The sequence below is a fragment of the Aphis gossypii genome, chromosome 1, assembly GCF_020184175.1.
Source record: "Aphis gossypii isolate Hap1 chromosome 1, ASM2018417v2, whole genome shotgun sequence".
Classification (NCBI taxonomy): Eukaryota; Metazoa; Arthropoda; class Insecta; order Hemiptera; family Aphididae; genus Aphis; species Aphis gossypii.
In genome coordinates this window covers 52,033,844-52,056,654 of record NC_065530.1, presented here as the reverse complement: position 1 = coordinate 52,056,654, position 22,811 = coordinate 52,033,844, and the positions used below count along the sequence as shown (strand labels likewise).

At 25.9% G+C, this 22,811-nt stretch overlaps 1 protein-coding gene and 2 long non-coding RNA genes across 4 annotated transcripts in view; 1 reads left to right on the top strand and 2 right to left on the bottom strand.

Moving 5' to 3' along the window:
- Window positions 1-172: 172 nt before the first annotated feature.
- Window positions 173-22,811, bottom strand: part of LOC126549166 (uncharacterized) — a 44,664-nt gene continuing 22,025 nt past the window's right edge. For both annotated transcript variants that reach the window (XR_007603341.1, XR_007603340.1), the window contains exons 2-3: window positions 1,402-1,504; window positions 173-535 (exon numbers count right to left, since the gene is read on the bottom strand). This is a non-coding gene — a long non-coding RNA (uncharacterized LOC126549166). The remainder of the gene's footprint in view (window positions 536-1,401; window positions 1,505-22,811) is intronic.
- LOC114126909 (uncharacterized) lies at window positions 6,341-8,174 on the top strand. Its single transcript, XR_007603339.1, has 5 exons — window positions 6,341-6,483; window positions 6,584-6,815; window positions 6,920-7,026; window positions 7,812-7,962; window positions 8,030-8,174. It is a non-coding gene; the product is annotated as an uncharacterized LOC114126909 (long non-coding RNA).
- On the bottom strand, window positions 21,386-22,299 carry LOC126549165 (uncharacterized). Its single transcript, XM_050197726.1, has 2 exons — window positions 22,038-22,299; window positions 21,386-21,956 (listed from the first exon to the last, which is right to left on the bottom strand). The coding sequence occupies exons 1-2, from the start codon at window positions 22,210-22,212 to the stop codon at window positions 21,523-21,525; spliced, it is 609 nt and encodes a 202-aa protein (XP_050053683.1). The 5' UTR covers window positions 22,213-22,299; the 3' UTR covers window positions 21,386-21,522.

Sequence of the window (22,811 nt, the reverse complement as noted above, 5' to 3'; positions counted from 1 at the left end):
TTATATTATTCATTTATTTAATTAAATAATGAAATATATTAATTATTAGGTTATTTTAAAACATTTTTAAATTAAATTATAATATAGTTCTATAAATAATAATAATAATAAAATATTTAGTTATTTTCATAAATAACTATAGTAATCCAAAATAATTTTCATACGTTGGTATTCTATGGTATTTTGCATGAAACTAAAAAATTACATAAAAATATAAAATCATCAATACCGATATAATCATAACAATATTATAATATAGCAATAAAAATTTGGCCTTTACATTGGTAAATGTATAAAAGTATCCAAAATAGATATTGATGAATTCAAGAGACCACTAAGTAGGTACTATGGACGCAAAGTACTATACCCATTTTAGAAATCGAAAAATTCCAGGTGCAATTTTTTATTGATTACACCTAGTTTTTTTAATTGCCTACCTGTTCACTGTAGGCGCAATTTACGAACATACAACTAAGTGATGTAACTGTATAATACTATATAGCAGCGGTTTCCAAACTTTTTAGTTTACGCCACCCTAAAAATAAAAAATAAATAATTGTATATTATTAGTAAATCGTTTGAAGGGAAGAACCTAGATCAATTTCCCACCACACTAGGTACATACGAGATAAATGCGCGCGAGCAAATGTAAACGTTAATACAATAAAACATCCATAAAATAATGAACTTCCATTTAACGAATTATTTTTAACACTTTAATGACCTTTATTGTTAATCATGCGTTAATTATACTTAACGAAGTTATCTATTATACGAATTTTGTTTGTTTTTTACGAGATTTCGTTATATGAAAGTTTCACTGTATATAGAAATTTATTCTATATAGCGATTTAATATTTAAAATATGAGCACTCCAGTATAATAGCATCCTATTGCCAACCAATCTAAGGTATGAAAACTGTGATCGAAATGCAGTTGAAAACAAAAAAGTAATTATTTGTACGTATATTAGGTTATTACGTTATCATGCCACCTAAATGACAGTAGAAAACAAATTGCCTTCCATGTGTCAATGCTGTCATATACTGTCCACACTGTCAGCGGGCTGAGTATCTGTATAATAATATTTTTTAACACATTTTGCGCATTATTTTCACGTCACTTTCAATATAAAACCGTGGTATCCGAACGATGCTATCGTTATTGCGAGTTATTTAAATCATATAAATCATTACATACTTTACATTGGATCAAGTCGGATTATTTACCTAGTAAGAATAAAGTAGGTAATATGAACGAGAAAAGAAATTTAATTCCCCCATCAAATAATATATATTTATACATATCAATACATGTAATATGTATAATGTATATATTATATATTATATATACCGTATACGTAATAATATTAATAAAAAACATCACACATATTTTGCTTACCAAGCTACTGTTGCTGCGCAAAAATATAATATATACAAGTACGTAAAAGTTTCGAGATTTTCGTCGACTACGAAGGATTCTGACGGACCATGGGTTTCTTGACCTGTCGAAAAGATAAATATAAATAATGTTTCACATATCTATAACATAGTCACATAGGAATAAATAGCATATATACAAGCGTTGAAGTGTAAGTACGTATTTCAATGTCGTATTTCACGATATGTATTCGTATCGTGTAAAAAATGTGTACGGCTACCGTGTGCGTTGACATGTCAAATTCGGAATTGCAGTATCGACGACGCAGTTTCAAGAAAAACGTATCAATAATATGTGTAATATAATATTATTACACTTGGTCGGTATACTGGCAACGGTGGCTGATGAAAATATCGCATGTTGCCTCTGTCTTGCAAAAGTGCAGGACAAAATATTTCGTTCGGCATATCCATAATTTTATGTAATTAACATTAATACATAAAAGTGAATTAAACAATTATACTTTTACAATTTAAAGATTAAAATAAAAATTAATATATTAATACGTTAGTTTTTTTACGATATTTAAATTTGTAAAAAAATGTGAAATACTGCAATTTAACAATGATCAAATCTCTCTTAAAAATTATATCATATAACTCAATGTACAAATAAACATAGTAGTCTTACCTTTAATACCTTTAAATTTAATAATAAATGAACTCGTTTTAATATTGAGCTATAACAACACAAAAGTGATTCCGTATTATTCCAGGAAACAAATTGGCCACCTTAACATTTGCTATTATATATATTATTTTTGGTTGAAGGAAATCAGGAACTCTGATTATATAATATTTTAATGATGTTAAATATTATCTATATCATGTTGTTTTGGTTTTTTGTCTTGTCAATCAATAAAGTAATACATTTATTTGTTCCGTTATCACATCATGAATGTTATCTATATAATTGATTAAATATTTCTAAGGCAGCTTAGGTTAGTTCATATAAGATTACCTATCATATAATTATAATTTATAACACTTAAGTAGTTAAGTATCCAAAATCCTAAAGTTATACAATAATTAACAAGTATAATATTATAAACTAGCATTTTATTGTATATTTTACGAGTTAATAATCTAGAATGAAAACAACAAAATACACTTTAAAAACCGTAGACCATTAAATATTAAGCAATAGGTTTTTTTTTAAAAAAAAAAGTCTTAATAATTATAATATATTGTTAACAATATGTATATATAAAGACAATAATTACGCATCATCCGTTACGATTTTTTGAATTTTAATCGAATAACGCTCATAATAATAAAATTTATCAATTTAATAAATAATTTAAGTACTATATATAATATTATGTGGTATTGTACAATACGAGCAGTGCGTGTGACAATAAAAATGTATACTCGTACTATACCTACTTACTCGCATGTATATTATATTGTATTTATTTTTAGCTTTATTAAATGATTAAATATTGAATGGAATACATTTTAATTGGTCATCGTTTTATTTCTGAAAATTAAATTCGATTACTACTTTCAAACAATAATATTAATATTTAGATATTTTCATACATATTATACATGTAGGTATACCTAAGCATTCGGATAACATTTACAATTTTTCATCGAATCAACTATATCAAAATACTTACTCTTCACAAAATAGCATTGCTCTAAAAGCCTTTGCCCATTAAACTAACAACATATTCCCCGGGGTGATCATTGATCTGTAGTGATTGATCTATCGGTCTAGGAAGGAATGATAATAATGAAATTGATGTCCAAACGTGGAAACAAATATTTTCGATTTCAACTTTTCTTATCTAACAACTCGAATGTCTACACACTTTACATATAAGATCTTGACCCATCTCGGTCGAAAATGATTAGGTACCACTACCTACACAGGTATGCTACCTTTTTTTATGTATTTGTTTCTGTAGATTAATCTATAGATACTCATCAATATACGAGTATCTGCTAATTATTAATTCACTCGATTTACTTATATTAATAAAGGTAAAAATAAATGCCAAATGCAAACATATATCATAAATCGTACGTATTATTGTGACCATAATATATGTATACAATAATGTGCAATTAATCTTGAACATATAAAATTAAAACAATAACTCTTCAGTCTTATTCTTTAACTTACAGTTCAAGTATCGAGTATATACAAATAACACTTTAAACGTTTAAACTAACGACAAATATATATTATAGTCATGTGCCAAGTACCTACTATAAACTTATAATTTATAAATATATCATGATATATAGGTATCGCCGCCTTATTTACACATAACGCACTTAAAATATCTACTTTAACACTGAAATAGCAATACACACCGACTACACGCCTAATGTTATTACATAAGCTATAGGGTAATATTAATAATAACTATTCCACGCCCTCATTTCATTATTATTTAGATGTTAAAATAAACTAGAACTTGTTTATTTATAATTTTAAACTTGGCGCCTCAAGTTTGGGACGTCTTTATCTACCTGTAAAGATAATCTTAATTAATACTTAATTTCAATTAAAAAATAATTATATTATATATAATATCCTAGTGATATAGAAGTAAAGTAGATATATATTATTAACATTTTATAAAATCTATGAAAATTAACTTATCCCCCCCACACTATTACGTCTAAATGTCTTGTATATAAATTGATCTTTGAGAATAATAACTAGAACAAAGTTATCGTGGAATTTTGAGTTAAATACGGTCCGTGTTTTACAAATATGTATTAAATGGTAAAAACTAAAAATCTATTTATGTAAGCAATTTTCACACTAATCAAAATTTTTAATATCTAAATCTAATTATAGATATATTTTAATTATGTTTAGATAAGTCAACCATGTCTAATCTCAATTATGCGATGAAAAATTCAAAGTCCAACACATTGTTAATAAGTACGATAATCTGCAGTCAATAATCTTAATTCTTAAACACAGTAACGTCAAGAACAAGAACGTTTCCAATGAAAAACAACAACAAAAACAAGCAATTACTATTTAATGGGAAAATATTGAACCCTGTGGTTTTATCAAAACATTTAATTCTATATTTGTTTCAGGTGAAACAAAAAGTTAATAACACAATCGAGTTAAAATCAAAGTACATAGTAGTATACAATTATACGATGGTAAGAAAAAGTCTCGGTAAAAAAATTAGGTAAAAAGTATCTAGAAAAAAGTCTCGGAGGGAAAAAAGTACAAATTTTAAATTAAACATACCTAATCATTCTGTATTATATGTTATGAATTATCATATTATAAACGTTACAAAAATAAATTATAATAAAAAAGTAAGAAAATAAAATAAATTATTATCGCTTTAACTTAATAATTAGAACCATAGCTTTTAAAAAATCGTTAAGTTCTATTTTATTCTCCCTAAAAAGTGCGCATAATATATCATACAGAGTGATTAGTTATCTGTTTTATTTAAAATATAAAATATTTATTTAATTTATTTATTAAATAAATTTAAAATATATAAATACGTAATAATATTTGTCCTTCGTGGCTTTCATCTAATAAATAATGTTTTTATCATGAAAAATCTTTAAAATTATAAATTAAAATTCACTGATGGTAAATTTAAAGAACAGTGCTCATGTAACAATGTTAATTTAAAAGCCAAATTCTATAAAAAATATTTATTTTTATAAAAAACATATCAACGGTTTCAATATAATTTTATTAATTTATAATCCATGAGTAAAACATGACGGGTGCTTGAAAAAAAAAGTATTCCCTAACACTATTGGTTGGTATCTTCTATTTCATCCTGTATGAATCGTATTCAATAGGTAGCATTTTTTTTTAACCTTTCTAGCGATCTTTTTTGAGAATTCCTTTTAGATAGTATAGTAAACTAACGTAACCAGGTGAATTTAAATCAAATATCAAGTGTTCAAATTTAAACAGTGTTTCATTTTATACTAAAAACAGTCAAAACACATATTTACAATAAATATTATTAAGTATAAACAATGTAACTAGATAACATTATTAATTTTAAACATTTGTAAGCTCGAAACAATTTCAATTTAATAATTATAATTGTAATTATGTATATTAAGTTAAGTGTATAGATTTGTATGTAAAAAAAAAATGCGATAATTTTCGAATTAGACTTTTGTATTCAGTGCTTTAAAACACACATTTGGGGGGAAAATATCAAAAAAATCGCGTGGGAACTAAACTGTATTTATACCATAATCTGTGAGTAGGCTTTTATTAGATAGTTTATTTTTGTAAAAAGATAAAAAGAGTAACTAAGTGAAATATCTCTAGGTAATTAAAAATGATCATAACTCGCCTAAAAATTAATATATCGAAAACAGACGCTTAAGCACAGATAATGTTCTTACTTAAAATGTTAATAAATGAAGTCATTCCATTTAAACCAATAACACATAAACGATTCTAAAGAACGCATATTTTCTATTGCACGTTTGTAAGATGAAAACACATATATAGCGTCATCTACAAACGTTAATAAAAATTAAAATATTTACCTGTTTCATAATTTATGCCATTGTTCGTGCTGGCAAAAATATTCAATCGAAACACTCGAAACTTGTAACTCGTAAATGTTAAAAAACAAAATAATAATGGTTTCAAGGAATAAGTACCAACAAAGTATAATGACGACTAAGAAAGGAGACAAAGAGTAGTCATCGGTCATTGGTGGTCGCCACCTCGCAGGTCAGTGGATCGTTCGTCGACAATTTTTATACAGTTATATTATATAAATACTACGAGTACCTACTACCTACCTTGTCGCCTCTTGGTAATTATCTTTTAGAATTTATTAAATGTTAGCTGTTATTATTATTATTTTTTTTTTTTATTAAGATAATATGTATCATATTTGGTTCGTATATAATATTAGAATACAACCCGGTAACAATACAAAAGTAAACAATATTTACAAAATAATTTTTTAACATGAATTTAAATTTTAAAATTTTTATTGCATTAGTTTTTGGGTCGGTTGTCACAGCAGGATTAATGTTAAGAAAACGAAAAACCCTAAATGATGTGAGTGATGCCGATTAGATATAATATTTAACATAATAATCATAATAATTTCAATAAAAGCTACGGTATCAATAAAACAAGTGAGTGTTTTAATGTATAGGTAAATGAATTAGACAAGAATGATAAAGACAAGATAATACTGGAGGGTCGAGCACTACAATATGTAATAATTTGTGGTACATTCGTGGTTGGGAGTATGATCGGTTTATTACCAATTCGAATAATATACATCTTCATGTTAATTGGAATATTTATATTTACATTTGTAATTGTAATCTCACCAAATTATAAAATTCGTTTTGTTTTGCTGCAAGGCCGAATCATTATAAATGGTAAGAATTCTAACGTAATATGGTAGCATGTTGTAAAGAAAAAACACATTTTATAAAAATATATTATACTTATCGACTACAGAATAGAATATTTTCTGTTATAGTTGATCTAGGATTACTACCAGAAGTAAAGGTAATAAGATTTATTCAACTCAGTGGTTAAATGCGGCGATCATACATACATATATATATATATATATATATATAATAAGTAAGTAAAAATTAAAATTTGTATCTAACCTCTAAATTGTTTGCCTCATTTTCAGATATCCAAGCTCTTGAGTAGTATGTAATAGAGACTTCTGAATCCTAACCCGCTGACCCTCTGATCCCCCTCGTTATTTCTGACTCCCTCACCGTCATGTGATCCCACCACCTATCGCCCGATCAGTGACCGACTCATAACATCGAGTTATCAATTACGCTTATCATATTATTATTGTACGAACACCATATTATTGTACACGCACCATATTAATAGTTACGTGACCGCATAGGCCATAGAGTAAAATAAATTAGTAAATTAAATATAGAGATGCTGTTCGAAACAAAAAGTGAAGAGGAAAAGGTGTATATTTGCCACTTTAAGTAGATAGTACGAAAAACTTATTGTACAATACATGGTAAAACGATTCATCTGTAATGTCGTTATCTTTGATAAATGTATTATCTCGTGTGTTGTTATATGATTATTGCAAAGATTCGCAAATATCCGCTTCACTTTCTTGTATAGCCGAGATATGTAATGCCCTCTCTATTAATACGTTTATATGATGGCGTTAAAATGATTTGAAATCAAATCGTTTTGAAATTAGAACCCATTAATGTCATGTGAACACTTTAAAACGGTTTAAAAAATGTAAACCGTTTTAAGATTTAAAACGCTCACGCTATGTAGTTTAATAATTTATCTAATGTCCTTGGTCTAGTAAACAATAAGACAGATCTATTATACATGTTACATTGTTACATATTATGTTATGTTACATTTTTTAGGTGAGAAATTTGGTTAAAACGCTATCAACTTCCAGCTGACACTCTATCCCAAAATAATGTTGAATTGTGCGGAAACATTTTGAAAAAATTATGTTTTAAAACTTTTTAGAGAACAGGTTAAAACCAGATGCTATATCTACACTATTTCCAGGTATATAAAAATTAATATGACATTCAGCAGCAATAATATTTTCTAATAACCTTTTTTTTATATTCAGATAATTGTGACGTGATTACTACAGACATGTCTAGTGAGAAAGTTAGAACTTGTACCAGTTCGAGTAATACTGTGTCTTGTGGCTAAATACTTCACTAAAAATTACTGATGACCCTGGCAAATATATTTTTATATTTATTTTAAAATTTGTTATTATTGCTAACTTTATACATTTAGGTTGTTCAAAATCATGTACTACAGACTACAGTAATAAATGGTAACAATGAAATACTAGCTTTTCCATTACCTGGTTCATCTAATAAGTTAATACGATTTCCATAGAGATCCATTTTTAAAAATTATTTAATATAATATTAGATTGTGTATTTGTTTGATCCACCACATTTGTTAAAGTCCACTCGTAAATAATGTTATATGTTTTTCAAACATCATTTTAGTATTGATAACAAATATATTATACAATTTTACAATGTGAACAGCAAACTTAATTTAAGATTGGCACCTAAGCTTACTCATGCTCACATAAATCCAAGGCCTTTTGAAAAAATGTGAGTGTATTCGGCAGCCCAGATTTTTAGTCAATCGGTAGCTGCTGGAATAAACACTCATTTAAAATTTTCATAAATATCTCTCTCGGAAAAAAATTCTATGCAAAATTTCTTTTTTCTTTTTGCATTTTTCATAAATATTATGTGTTATAATAATAATAATATAAACAGCGAATTTATCTATTTTAATTATTAATATAATATATAGTAGAACTTTAGTCGTCAGTAGCTATTGCGAAAGGTCATTACCCGCCGTTTTAATCATTTCAGCTAAATCTAATCTTTATTTACCTATTATCAATATTATCTGTGCGGCATGGGGAGTCATAAAAATACCCGATTTACGGATGTGAGATAAATTTGGTTTAGTATATAATTTGTCATTATTGTCACTCGAATACGTCTTCAGTCTTGTATGAACTAATAATACTACTACGTAGCATAACCTTTACCTACAAGTTATTTTTTTATAAAATTGTTTGAACATGGAATTACATTTGACTATTATACTCCATACATTCATGAGAAGCGTGATACATTGGATATTAATGGCTATTTATGTATATTCAATAGACAATACCAACAAAAAATTTACGATAATCTTGTATTTTATTGGATTTGTCGATGCGGAGCATGGATACAGACTATCATAAAAAATAATATTCATATAATTGATCCAAAATGTAAGCCTTTTTCAACTAATGATCATTCTCATGGTCCAGATACACAATATTTACAAATAAAAAAAGTTAAACAAGGCGTCAAACGATAAGTCGATGAAACAAATGATACTGCATTAAATATTCATCAAGAATCTATAATGTCAGCGTCTGTCGCAACTTCTTTACTAATTTCTAAAAACTCGGTTAAATGTTTAATTAAACGACGGAGAATGGATAAGGAGTTTAAAGAGCCAAAGTCAATTTCCGAAAACCTTCAACATACATTAGAGTATTAGACAATAAATTGTTTTTAGTTAAGTAATTTTAACGTAGGAATGATTATGTCATGATATTTACTACAATAGAAAATTGTTTAATTTTAAAAAATGCGTCATTTTAGGTAATGGATGGCACATTTAAATCTTGTCCTGCATTATTTAATCAATTATTTGTTATTTATGGATCAGTTGAAAGTGGAAATAACAGAACGGTTGTTCCATTAGTTTATGCGTTAATGACTTCAAGAGATGAAGATTTATGTATATATTCAGTCGTTCAAAAATATTAATAACTTTACAGCTGAAAATGAAATAAATTTTGAAGAAAATTCAAATTTAGAAATAATTACTGATTTTGAGTTAACATCAATAAATGCAATAAATGAAGTGTTTAATTTCGCAACACATTCAGCATGTTTTTTTTTCATTTTACACAATAAATTTACTGAAAAATCCATAATGTTGGTCTTAGCAGAAAGTACCTAAATGACGATAATTTTAATCATCTTGTTCGTCAAACATCAGCTTTGGCATTTCTTCCTGTTAATATGGTAGGTGATGTATTTCCAAAAAAACAAACGACCCATAATATCCGACTACAAAATATATGAAAACGATTAGAACAAAACCCTGGATATGATATAAAAGAATTTCTTAAAGCAATTGCTTCAAATTTTAAATTTAAAACATTTTTACAATTATTCTTTTTTTTAAATTTTTTAACATTAAAATTTTAATTTACACATAATAAATAGTTAATTCAATTTTTTATCTAAATTTTTTTATATCTACTGTAATTTTTATAATACATACCTAACTTTTACAACATATGATTTTTATGACACTTAATATTATAATATCCGACCTTAAAACACATGACTTTCTAACACTAGACCTAGATTCCTTTTGATCAGCCTTATAGTAAGTATAATAAAATGTATTTTAATTTATTTTTATAGTCTCAATAAATAATTGTCTTAAACACATAAAACTGTATAATTTTAAAATATTAAACTAACTTAAACCTGGAAAGGTAAAATGTTATTAATTTATTATTTGATTCATCTTCACAGGAAACAAAAATCTATTTTCAGTCAAATCTGAAAAATTTTAAATCGGTACATTTGTCAAGAACATTTCCCACCTGATAATTTCTCAAACTTTTCTAATAAACACTGCTATTCCGTATAATAAATTATAATGATAAATCTGAGCAACAGCCAAGTTCATCTTCAAACAATCAAAATCAAAATCAAGAATTTATTAAAATATATAATTAAAACATAATATACTTATACAAAATCAGATATGGTAGAGTAAGTTTTCCCAAGTCCTCCTTCTTATTTATACTCTCTACTACTAAAAAAGCTAAAATAACAATTATAATACAGATGTCTAGCCCAAATTTAAAAAGAAAATCGATACAGGTATTGAGTATAAAGTCTTAACGCACGCTTAATGCAACTGAAGCATACAGCTCATCATCTCTCTATACGCATAACATCAGAGTCACATCTTTTGTCAAAATATCTTATATTTATTTAAATCTTCCTATTCTACCATATTTTCATCCGATGTTATAATTTATTACGAGTATATTATATTCCTATATTAAAACCGGCACAATACGTCCCGCGGCACACGTGCGAGAATTCACACAATACTAATATTATAATATTATATTATATTGTATGATATGAATCATGTGCACTTGTTCACCATAGTATTTATTATAACATTTGTTGATATAATAAAATAAAATTGTATTATAATATATATATATCTAAGCGCACGCGTGGCCCCCGCGATCGTGCGACGACGATATAGTGACGACCTCACTGTGACATTTTCTCGACCTACATCTTTTTAAGTTTAATATTCAATCTAAAACCAGCTTCATAATTTAATATGTCTATGCTCCTTTCTAAAATAATTATTTTTCACCAGTAAATTATATAGTGTTTGTGGCAAAAGTTTATTCGGGTGACTGCCGACTGACAATGTTATACAGTTGTAAACTTCTATATGCTTTGTATTAATTGGTTGTATAATGATAGAAAATGTTTTGATTAAAATTCACATAAAAATTACAGATACCTATATGACTGCCAAAACTTGCAGTGATTAGACAATACCCCAATTGTCTGGTAATTTTATCGAATGTGCGTCCCTATTGTACAAAATCTGAAGGATTATATTATTTTTTTCCTTTGCCCAGTCCTAAGTTGGTCTATTCGTAGATTGCATAAAGTGTTCATGGACAAAATGAAGTTAAAATTAAATTAATGTTGCAATTTATGTTATTAATATTAATCATCAATTAAACTACATAATTATAGTTATAGTCGCATCATTATATTATTTAAAAAGTACCGATTGGTTAGTGTAATTTCATAGTGTATTTTTAGTTGCTATGTAAATTATTATATTTTATGTATATTATACGCATTAGATTATTTTACTATTGTACTATTACATTTTTATTTTGTATATTATTATATAATATATTAAATTTATTATAATTATATATAATATATACCATTAATCATTATATTATTTATTTGATTCATTTTATCTGTTGATTATTAACATTGATATTGTACTAGTACTGATTTATATAGTAATGTTTTTAATATTATTTTATTTTCAAGTAGTACCTACTTACGTAAATATTAATGAATTTATAGTTACATTTTATTTGTTCAAACATGATATAGATTCATACTATATAGCTAAATCAGTACACCTATATAATATAATTGATGATTATTATTATTATTATTTCTTTCATAATACTCATAATATTCATAATATTATAATTATATTATATAATATTCATAATAATAATAATAATTATAGTACCAAATAATTTAATTTTAATTTCACATTTTCATGGTCACTAATCAATCCGTAATAACCTTACTTAGAATCTAAGCAAAGTAAAAAAATATTATAACACTTTGAACTTTATCCAAAGAGGTAGACATTTTCCTAAGTGCACTGACAATCAGGAATTTCCCTTTCAGCTGACTTTTCACATTCTATTTCCTTAAATTTTAAATATATAACATGTTAAGTCATTAAGATTAATTTTTTTTTTTGCGTTTATGTTTACACTATATGTAGTCGATAAAATGCTTTGATTTTTAATTTTTAGGATGGTTTTAGACAGATAATTGGATCTAGTTCGTACTTTCTACGGTGAAATTAAAATTATCAGTTTTTTTTATATATAAAATTAGGAAAAATGAAAAAAAAAATTAAGAAAGAAATTTTTACGCAAATCTAATTTTTGGAAACGAATACTTGAAATATCAAAAACCTTATTATTATAAAATCAATGACAATACATATATATAAAACGTATAAATATTAAATATATATGTATACTACTATATAACTGTATATTACTATTTTATTTATTAAATATATTATTTAAATGTTTCGGAAAGTAACATTATTGTTAATGTCATTATTATACAAGCAAAGATAAATTATGATTTAATATTATTAACTCAAGTATCTATATTAAAGTAGGTACCTAGTTGCTTATTGAACTCATTCACCTATTAGACACAATCAGGGATCTGATCCCGTTTACACATATCTTCACAGGAATACATTTGACTAAGTAAATAATTCCTCACTCATTTTATTTGTATTATAGGTACAATATATATTATATTATATTATTATATAGGTATAATAACATGAACTTTTTTCCATTTCGACTCTTTTATATTTATTAATATATTGGGTGGTTAGCGAGTCTCTTCTCACTGGCCACCACTGAGCCCTGGTGTATAGAATTACAGACAACAGACGTACAGTGTTTGTTGTATTACACCAAGTAACTGAATTCAATAGTCAAATCTTTACGCTAAATGATTCGTGATAAATGGCCATAATTTTAGTTATAATTGCGCAATTGTTATCTAAAAAATTATTTATATTTTTTAAAATATTGTAACCGTAATTATTTACTACAAGCAAAATCAATTATCTAAAAATCCAAAATATTTTTGAAAGTATGTAAAAAAATTAAATCCGACAATCATTTTTCGGTTGTCATGCAGTATAATAATATTATATTTGATTATAATGTACTATCGAACAATTATTTAGATCATATTTTTCATCTGTTTATAAATCATGTTCTATTCCCATTAATCAAATTAATCTCTCTTGTACATTTAATTATCAAATTCAACAGACTAACTATTTTTCGGTTTCTCTTAGTGAAATATTTGACAGTTTGTATAATAAGCTATCTATATTAATAAAGTGTGTGAGCCCAGTCCATTATTAGACTCTGAAGAAGTAAAACTTCTTTCATAAGTATTGAGACCCGTGAAATTATAAGTGAATTAGGGAGAGTGAGAAAAATCAATCGACGCGCGACGCCTGATTTAAGAAAAAAGTTTTACTTCTCGGCAATTTAAAAATATAGCCCTTAAGTATATTTGAAAGTTTTAAAGATCAAAATTTGAATAATTTCATTATTAAAGTAAAAAAATTAAAGGAATATAAATTTAAAAAAAATTTGTATGCATATCCAAAACCACGAGTTAACAATACAAATTTTGTTTAAAAAATTTTTATGAAAAAAAAAATAAAACACGTTTAATAGATTTTGAAAAAATATACCTCTAAAAAGGTTTTTAAATTTAAATAATTTAATAGTTACAGAAAATATTAATATACCTATCTATTTATAAATAAAACTGAAATGTGTATGTATTGTATTGATTATTGACTCACGAGATAGTCAATTATCGTTTAGTTTTTTTTTTTAATTTGTTGAGTACTTTGTTGATGTTCCTATATTGTTAAATAGTCCTGGTATATATATATAATATTATATATTATATTTACTACATACCTATTAACTGTATGTATGTTTGTGTAAATATAATATAATTGTTCTTCACTATATTACTATTATTATCTTTGATTGGAATATTTTCGACACATTCAAACAACTTTTTAGAAACCGTTGACAATGCGTTCAGCTGAAATAGTTTGTTATAATAGTATTTTAAGAACTTTATAATATTGCAATGATTTGTATTTATATTACATAAAATTAATCAATGTGTGATTAACTTACTTTAGTTATATTACTAACTTTAATTAGTTAATCAGAAACCAAGTTTTCCTAAAAATGTCTGCTGCAGGGTGAAGAGTTTTTAATAATTACGGGAATGTTTTTTGGTTTTTATTATTTGTTTAAATAAAATAAACAATTTATATCTTATAATATGTTTAAATATATTTATTATGAAAACAAATTGTAACAGGAAAAATACTCAAATTTCATAAACAGTCAAGTTATTACAGGTAAAATCGTTTTGTGCTTCAGTTATGTCTATGTGTAATCAATCTTCTTATCAAGTACTCGAATAAACGTATGTAAATAATTTTTAAGTACTCAAATATGGATTTAAAATACTTTTGAAAAAAGTACTTGAAGAAAGTATTTTAAATATTTTGTCAAAGTATTTGTGTTTGAAATCAAATATTAATTTCAAAATATTTTTTTTTTTTTAGTCTATACTTTTTATTTTCATTTTCATCATGTTCAAAAAAAATAAATATTCAAAATAGTCGTGTATGTTAATGGGTACTTCTAAGTTTTTTATGATATTTATATCCCATCAATAATTAAAATACCTTGATAAAGAAGCAGAGATATTAAATATTAAAAGTATACTAGATGATAGCGTGTAATATCCTCTATAGAATGAATGTAAGACAAAAAAAATGCTAAAATTTGATTCAGTTGATTTATTAAAGAAAACAATTTATTTTTTTTTATAAAATTCAAAAGTATCTTTAAATAATTTTTTTAAGTAATTATATTTGCAAATGCGTATCTGGACTTGAATACTTTTAAAAAAACATTTTTACAAGACCACGTGAAATAGAGTAGTAGTAGTGTAGTACCATTGATTATAAATATAATAGTATTAATGCTAGTAGTACCTTAAGTACCTAATACCTATGTCTTATATATTAATATGAATAGATATAGTTAAAATATTAATAGCTAAATAATATGCGATTGTATAAATATATTGAATAAAAATAATTGTCCGGTAAATTTATTTGAAAATTAAAATATTTGGGCTAAAAAAATAAGTTGTTTGAAATTTTGTAAATTTATAAATACTCTAATAGTCTAATATAATAGACAATGATCTCATAATCTATGTTCTATACAGTAATTTATTTGCTAGGTAGTATATACTACATACATAAATAGCCCTACATTGAGTTCCACAGCATTAATTTAATGAAGTGTGCTGGTTCTCATATTCAATATTTATTATGCCTTAAAATAGTATTTTTTTATAAAATCAATGTGATTATAGTAATTATACCAATATGTCATAAACTCAATGAATAACAATGATATATTAAAATATATCATAATCGCGTATCGCTGTAAGATTTTTCGTAGACCTTTTCTTAATTTTTCTTGAGATGTTATGATAGGTATTTTGATCATAACAGTACTAAAGACAACTGTTTTCACAGTGTAATTATTGAAATGTTATTCGCGATCCAAACCATACATCAAACGGTGAAACAATTTCGTTTTTCACATGACGGTAAACGGCAAAAAACAGAATATATGTCTCTCCACCACGAAAATAGATTGACCTCAACGGGAGCCAAAAACGGTGTATAGGTGTAAAACATGAGATATTGCCAAATATCACGGCTATATGTAGGTAAACTGAATGGAATATTTTTGCAAACATTTTGTTAATAATATTTTTTTTTTCTTAGTACCCATTACACGCGGCTTTCGTACTTAGTTACGCACTTTTTGCTTGCAAAAATATTTATATATGGCAATAAAAAATTAATGACTTGACAACAGGTACATTTTTTTTAAATTTCCATTGAAGCGATTACAATTTTTTTTATAGTTTTCACGTAATTTTTTTTAAAAAAAACTTTTAAACTGTATTTATCAAAACTTTCCATCAACACTATTTATTTTGAGAAGAAGCTGGAGTTCTCTCAATAACAAGATTCATATATTTTCATATATTATATAGTATATACCTATGTAAGATTTCATTAGTCTTTGTTTATCTTATATCAATAACAGATCGATCATAATTGGAATCTTCTACTTGGTTCTTCAAACTTTCGAAAAGTTCTAAATTTTTTGGTATCATGAATAACAAATCATACAATCTTGATGGTCGTAGAAAAAATTTAATAATAATAATAATAACATTTAAATTTGTGTGCAAAATACGTGTGATATAGACAGAATTTTGCATTTAATAACTAAAATTATCTTAATTTGTTCTCCATACAACCATTTACTTTATGTTCAATAAAGGTATCATATGATACTCGTAATTATTGAGAAATGTATGCAATAATTGCCATTATTTGTGTTATTGTATAATTTTAAGACATTTTCCTCAATTGTGGAAAAAATCCCGAAACTGTTTTCATTTATATTTTTATTATAAGTTACTAATATAAACGATGAAAACTTGACAGTTATGGTTAAATAAAATACAAGGTATCTAAAATTTACAATACATAAATTCTTAAACTAAATTATAAAACCAGCCTCCAAAATAAAAGTGATTATAAATTGTATAGCTACTCGTATAACTGATTTAGTATTTAAAATAGAGTGAAGATTGAAAGGAATATTTATTAAGAGAGTGTTAAATAGCATTTGCCATTTAATCTGTATAGCAGAACAGTTAAATAAAATATGAGGGAAATCTCACAGATACATGAAGAGTACAAAAAAGTGAATTGTGTATGTAGTTCAAGTTTAAAAGAGTGACTAAGTATTAAGGAATATCCTATACGTGGTCTTTGTAAGTTAAGTTATTAAACCATGTTTTATTAATGATACTTAGAGTTGTATGTCTATATCTAGAAGCGAAGTCAGTAGGCATGTGCAACCAATAGAAACATTAAACATAAGATAAATAACGTTTTAAAAAAAAGAAGGAAGTCAAACTGTGGTAAATGCGTTATAGAAAAGCAAATTAGATGAGAAGTATATTTAGCTAAGTTATCAGCAACCTTATGATTATCAACTAATATAACTATATATTAATATTCATTAATATTTTTTTCTCTTTATGTATAAAAAATATTTATTTTATTATTATTATACATAATTTGTGATTTTTCATAATAAAGACACTATTTTTTGTTTTTTAAGGATGTAATTTAAGCTGTTATATATTGTCTTATAATAACATAACACTCGAGTCATACAAATTTGATAAATAAATTTAATTGTGACATACAAGTTATATAGATAAACATGTTTTAATAATGCATTATAAAAGGATTAGTCAAACATTTTATCAAATAAAAGATATACTTAGTGGATAAAGTAATATAAATTATACACTTAAAAAAGTATTCTCACCTTTTAATTGAAATGACACTTTTATGTTGGTAAATGTGTGCACATTATGTACAAATAATTTAATTTTTGATAAGCAAAGTAGGACCACAAACCCATATTATTTACAGGTTCCATTATACCATAATTCAGTGATTGTTTTTTGTTGATTTAAATTGTAAACGCTAAATAATTTAAAATAATTTGTTTGTAATAGAGTCTATCTTTAAAAAAATGTACAGGCTTATTAAAAACAAAACAAAACAAGTACCTAACGGGACTTCATAAAATAATCAGAAAATTAAAATATTTATATACACCTATAAACTAAAAAAACGTATGTGTAGATAAAAAAAATGTTTACTGTTTATAGCTTTATGAGTACTTAATGGAATAAATCATAATATGACTGTGGACTGCATGTCTACGAATACCTACATTTTTAAAATTATTTTCTCTTTACGAATTACAAATTACCAGAAAATTATTTTATACAATACATTTTATATTTTGTTTCACGTCTTTAATTACATTTATTATATAATATGTTTTGTAAGTATATTGTATCAAATTGAATTTTAATATTATATTATATTTAAAATTTTCATTATAATACATATAATATAAAGTGTTTTAATAAAAGCATTTTATTTTTAAGCACGCCGCGAACAATATGCGTTGTACATATTGTATTTCGTATTACGTTTGAAAACTGCAATATTAAATTTTCTAGAAAAAAACATATCATCTTTAGTTTATTGTAATATAATTTTGCAATCGATTTTTCGCGAATAGTATTATGATACTATAACCGCGGTTCTCCCGTCATTGATATACAGCCGAAAACGAGTTCGTAAAATTTAATAACTAAATTGATATATCATATTATAAATTATAATATAATAGATACGGCGTCTATTAATGAGTCAAGTATCGTATTATGACGATTATGAAGCGTTAGATATAGTAGGAATTTACTTTTTACCTAAGACATGTCTGCAGTGTGGTCCGATAGCTGTAATATAAGAGCACGATACAAATCGTATAAACACATATCTGCATAAGAACTCAAATTGATGGGTCACGTAACTTTTTTGAAATGGAATACCATCTTAATTAAAAATTGAATTTTAATTAATAGATTCTCTGGGGCTAGTAATGTGTAATAGGTAGCTTGCATAATATGCGTTACTTATAATATCAACATAGAACTTTATTTAAACAATCAGATTTTTATTGATTAGGTACATGGAAGAAAAAACATAAAAACATTTATTTACTTCTAATATTATTTAATTAAGCTGTCATGAGCAAAAAAGTCTTCTAACAGTTCTAACAACTTATTTAGCCATCAAGTTATTCGTATAACTTAAAATTTAAAATGCACACTATAGAGCACATTTAAATTTTCATACAGTAATAGAGACGTGTGATAGTATTTATTCCTTGTAGCCTCTAGAACCCTATGAATAATATTGATAAAAGTGTACCTTAACATAATGCGTAGCCGGATAAATAATTCTTGTGAAACGGACAACGCGTGATGTATGTGATTGCAAAGCCTGCAATACTCGTTATAGGTTCATAAACATAATATAATAAGCATACGAAAACGGTGATATGTTAACGGCCGGTTAAAGATCGAGATCCATGGGTAGAATTTTGACGCACTTCACAACACTATAATAACATACTCGTCATACTCACGCACTTATACTTTTATTTTAGCAGGTGTGAAAAGCTAATTAAAAATTAGATAACGGTACGATCAAGAATCAAATGGTGGAAACGGACATAAATATATACTTTTCATGCTACAAACAGAAAATATTACAGTTTCACTCTTCGACAATATAAATTAGCGATCGGACCACGTATTTTTATAACCTCACCGAAATTCTACGATAAACGATTCGGCGAAAAGTCGTCGAATGTGTTCGTTCACAAATTTCACAGTGAGTTTCTGAAAAACACGGTGAGCTGTACGCCGTCAACCGTGGTAAGCTCAGCCGAAAAATAAATCATCCATCCGTCTATATCATTACCTATGTTTATATATTCGTCTATATATTACCTAGTTATTCGCAACAAATGGGTAACCAGAATATTTTATCTTCGTTATCTCGTTATTCGTCATCCTAGTCAGCCGTTTTCCGATTCTTGACAGTCGCAATCCAAAAATGTAATGTATCATGGTGTAAAGTGTAACAAATTGTTGGGCAAATGTTGATTTATAACGGACTAACTATTTATTCAGCTAATGTTTCACGATTGTGTACACATTCTATACGACCAAATATGAGTGAAACGATTCTAGAACGATCCGTCCATCAAATGACCAAACTTATCACCCGTTTCTAAAGGGTTTTGTGATGAATAAGGTAGAATGCTCATAATATATAGATGCCTTTTAGAAAATAGTGAAATTTTCTGAACAAAACTAGTTTATCACCCAGGTTAATAAACGCGAATTTTTCAATTTTTTTTTTGTTTTTGGAGACCCGTGTAATAATTATTTCAACAAGATTTTAACAATAATTCAAAAATAAATTGGCGGAAATCATTAGTTTTTAGCTATAGACTTACGGCAATGCGGAGTTTATAATTTTTGGTGTTTTACGCATTCGAAAAATATTCTATTTTACCACGCTTGAAACATTTTTTTCAAATTATTTTTCAATTTTAAATCTAAGTAAATCAACGTAAATTTTAAGCTATAGATTAAATACTAATGATTTCCACCAATTTATTTTTTCACCACCATTCTAAACTCGTTGAAATACTTAGATTTCCAAAAAAAAAAAAAATGAAAAATTTGCGTGGGTGACAAACTAGATTTATGTTAAATTTTCATAGGTTTTTACTACACTTATTTAGAATTTATTATTTTTACTGGTTATATTTGTTCATAAGATATAGATTTTAAGAATTCAAGTAAAATAGTTTAGACATGACATCATAAACTTATTGTATGGATGTATTATTATACATTATTATCGCTTTATATTGTTTATTTATTATTATATGTAAATTATATTTTGAAGATAATATCCTTTACGTTATTAAATTATTGAGAACAATACGGTATAATAATATAGTAAACAACAATTTGACATTCGCAGGGTGTAAACATTCTAAATATACAGCGTTTTTGTCTCCAAATAGCGAATGCATATTAATGTACTTACACCACCTAATACACTATAAATCCTTTAGTACGTTATCGATTACACATCATATCGGTTAATACGATCAAAATCAAAGTCCTAACTGAATTCTCTACATCAGTATTAAACCAATATTTAAACTAGGTACTTGTTCTCTTTAACATCCCATTAGTAATTTCCAATGTATTCTGAAAGAAAAGCTTCGATACTGATATTTGAGCAATCTTTACATATAAAATTCAAATACCACTTTGTCAGTGACTTGTAAATAATCTTGAAGATACAGTGAAATCTCTTCAATCACATCTCATAAACCAATAATAATAAAATATCACAATTTTAAATATAAAATAATATTATTTATCTATATTTTTTACTCTTAAGTATATGAATCTTTAATACTGTATCAAATTATTTTCGTTTTTGTATTAAAGTCCTATTTTTTGAATAGTAGCCAATATTATTTTTGTCATTCTATGGTGTAAATGGAACACATGGATATTCAATATTTTTTATATACTTTACTTGCATTCGTTTAGGCATTGTGGCCGGCTTTTCATTTTTTTGGTCACTATGATTACCGTTTATCTTACCGATTACTCTTTTGAACCACATCCAACTAAAATATTTCCGATGTTGTCTGGTAGAAAGTTTTTCCATAGACTTCCTACCAATATCAACAACTGGCCATTGTAAGAAATCTGAGTTAAATTCAGAGTACAATTGTTTAAATGCTATTCGTGCTCCAGCTTCAAACACAGTCATCACTTCTGAGTAAGATGAACTCTCATCCAGATTTCCGCATCTGCATAACTTAGCATCTTCAATCAAAAGTTCTACGATAGCTCTTGCTAATTTTTTTCCTCGTTCAACCGTCAGATAACGATAATTTTTGAAAAATTTGTCATCTAAAATAATGTTTTCTGGAATATATTGAATTGAAAGTTGTGGCAGAAATGATGGCTTCTTAAAAATTAAATTACTGTCACCATTTGCCAAGTCTGAATTGAGTTTGATGTTTTTCCTATGCTCCTCGGTGTAGTAATTTATCAAAATAATGACATACTCGGACTCATGCTTTGCTTTGTAACTTTGGCCGTGGTCAAGTCCTAGTCCCACATAAATCATTGGTACATCGACCTTTTCTTTGATTAAACTATTCATTTATTGTTCAACGATGATGCTTTAATAGAATCTTGAATAAAGCTAAGCAATGTTAATATAAAATAAATATTTATAAATAAATAAATAAATAATAATAATAATAATAATAATTTATATTTATTTTTTTTTCCATATGGTAACATAACAGTATATTTATAATTGTGTTAACACGTAAATATTCTTAGGCTAAATAATTGTTTTTAATGATTTAAAAAAAAAAATTATATTTTATATATATACTCAACAAAATAAGATAAATAAAAATATATTAATAGGTAAATTTAAAAATATGCACTAACTTAGATTCTAATTGTTATATTATAATATATATATATATATATATAGATATATATATATATAATATATATTATATATAGATATAGATATATATGTATAAATTGTATATATATACATATAAAATCCAAATACCACTTAGTCACAGTGATAGCTGTAACTCAAAAACTACACAACGTACGAACTTGAAACTTGGAATAGAGGTTCTTCTTATATTTTCACCGCGTAATAAGAAAGGATTTTCAAAAATGTTGCGTTTTATTGGAGTTCTTAACAATTTATTATAATTATTCATCACCAATACG

Coding starts and splice junctions, on each gene's coding strand:
- LOC126549165 (XM_050197726.1), bottom strand. CDS start 22,212: ATGAATAGTTTAATCAAAGAAAAGGTCGATGTACCAATGATTTATGTG. Junction 21,957..22,037: donor CAATTCAGACTTGGCAAATG/GTGACAGTAATT, acceptor ACATTATTTTAG/ATGACAAATTTTTCAAAAAT.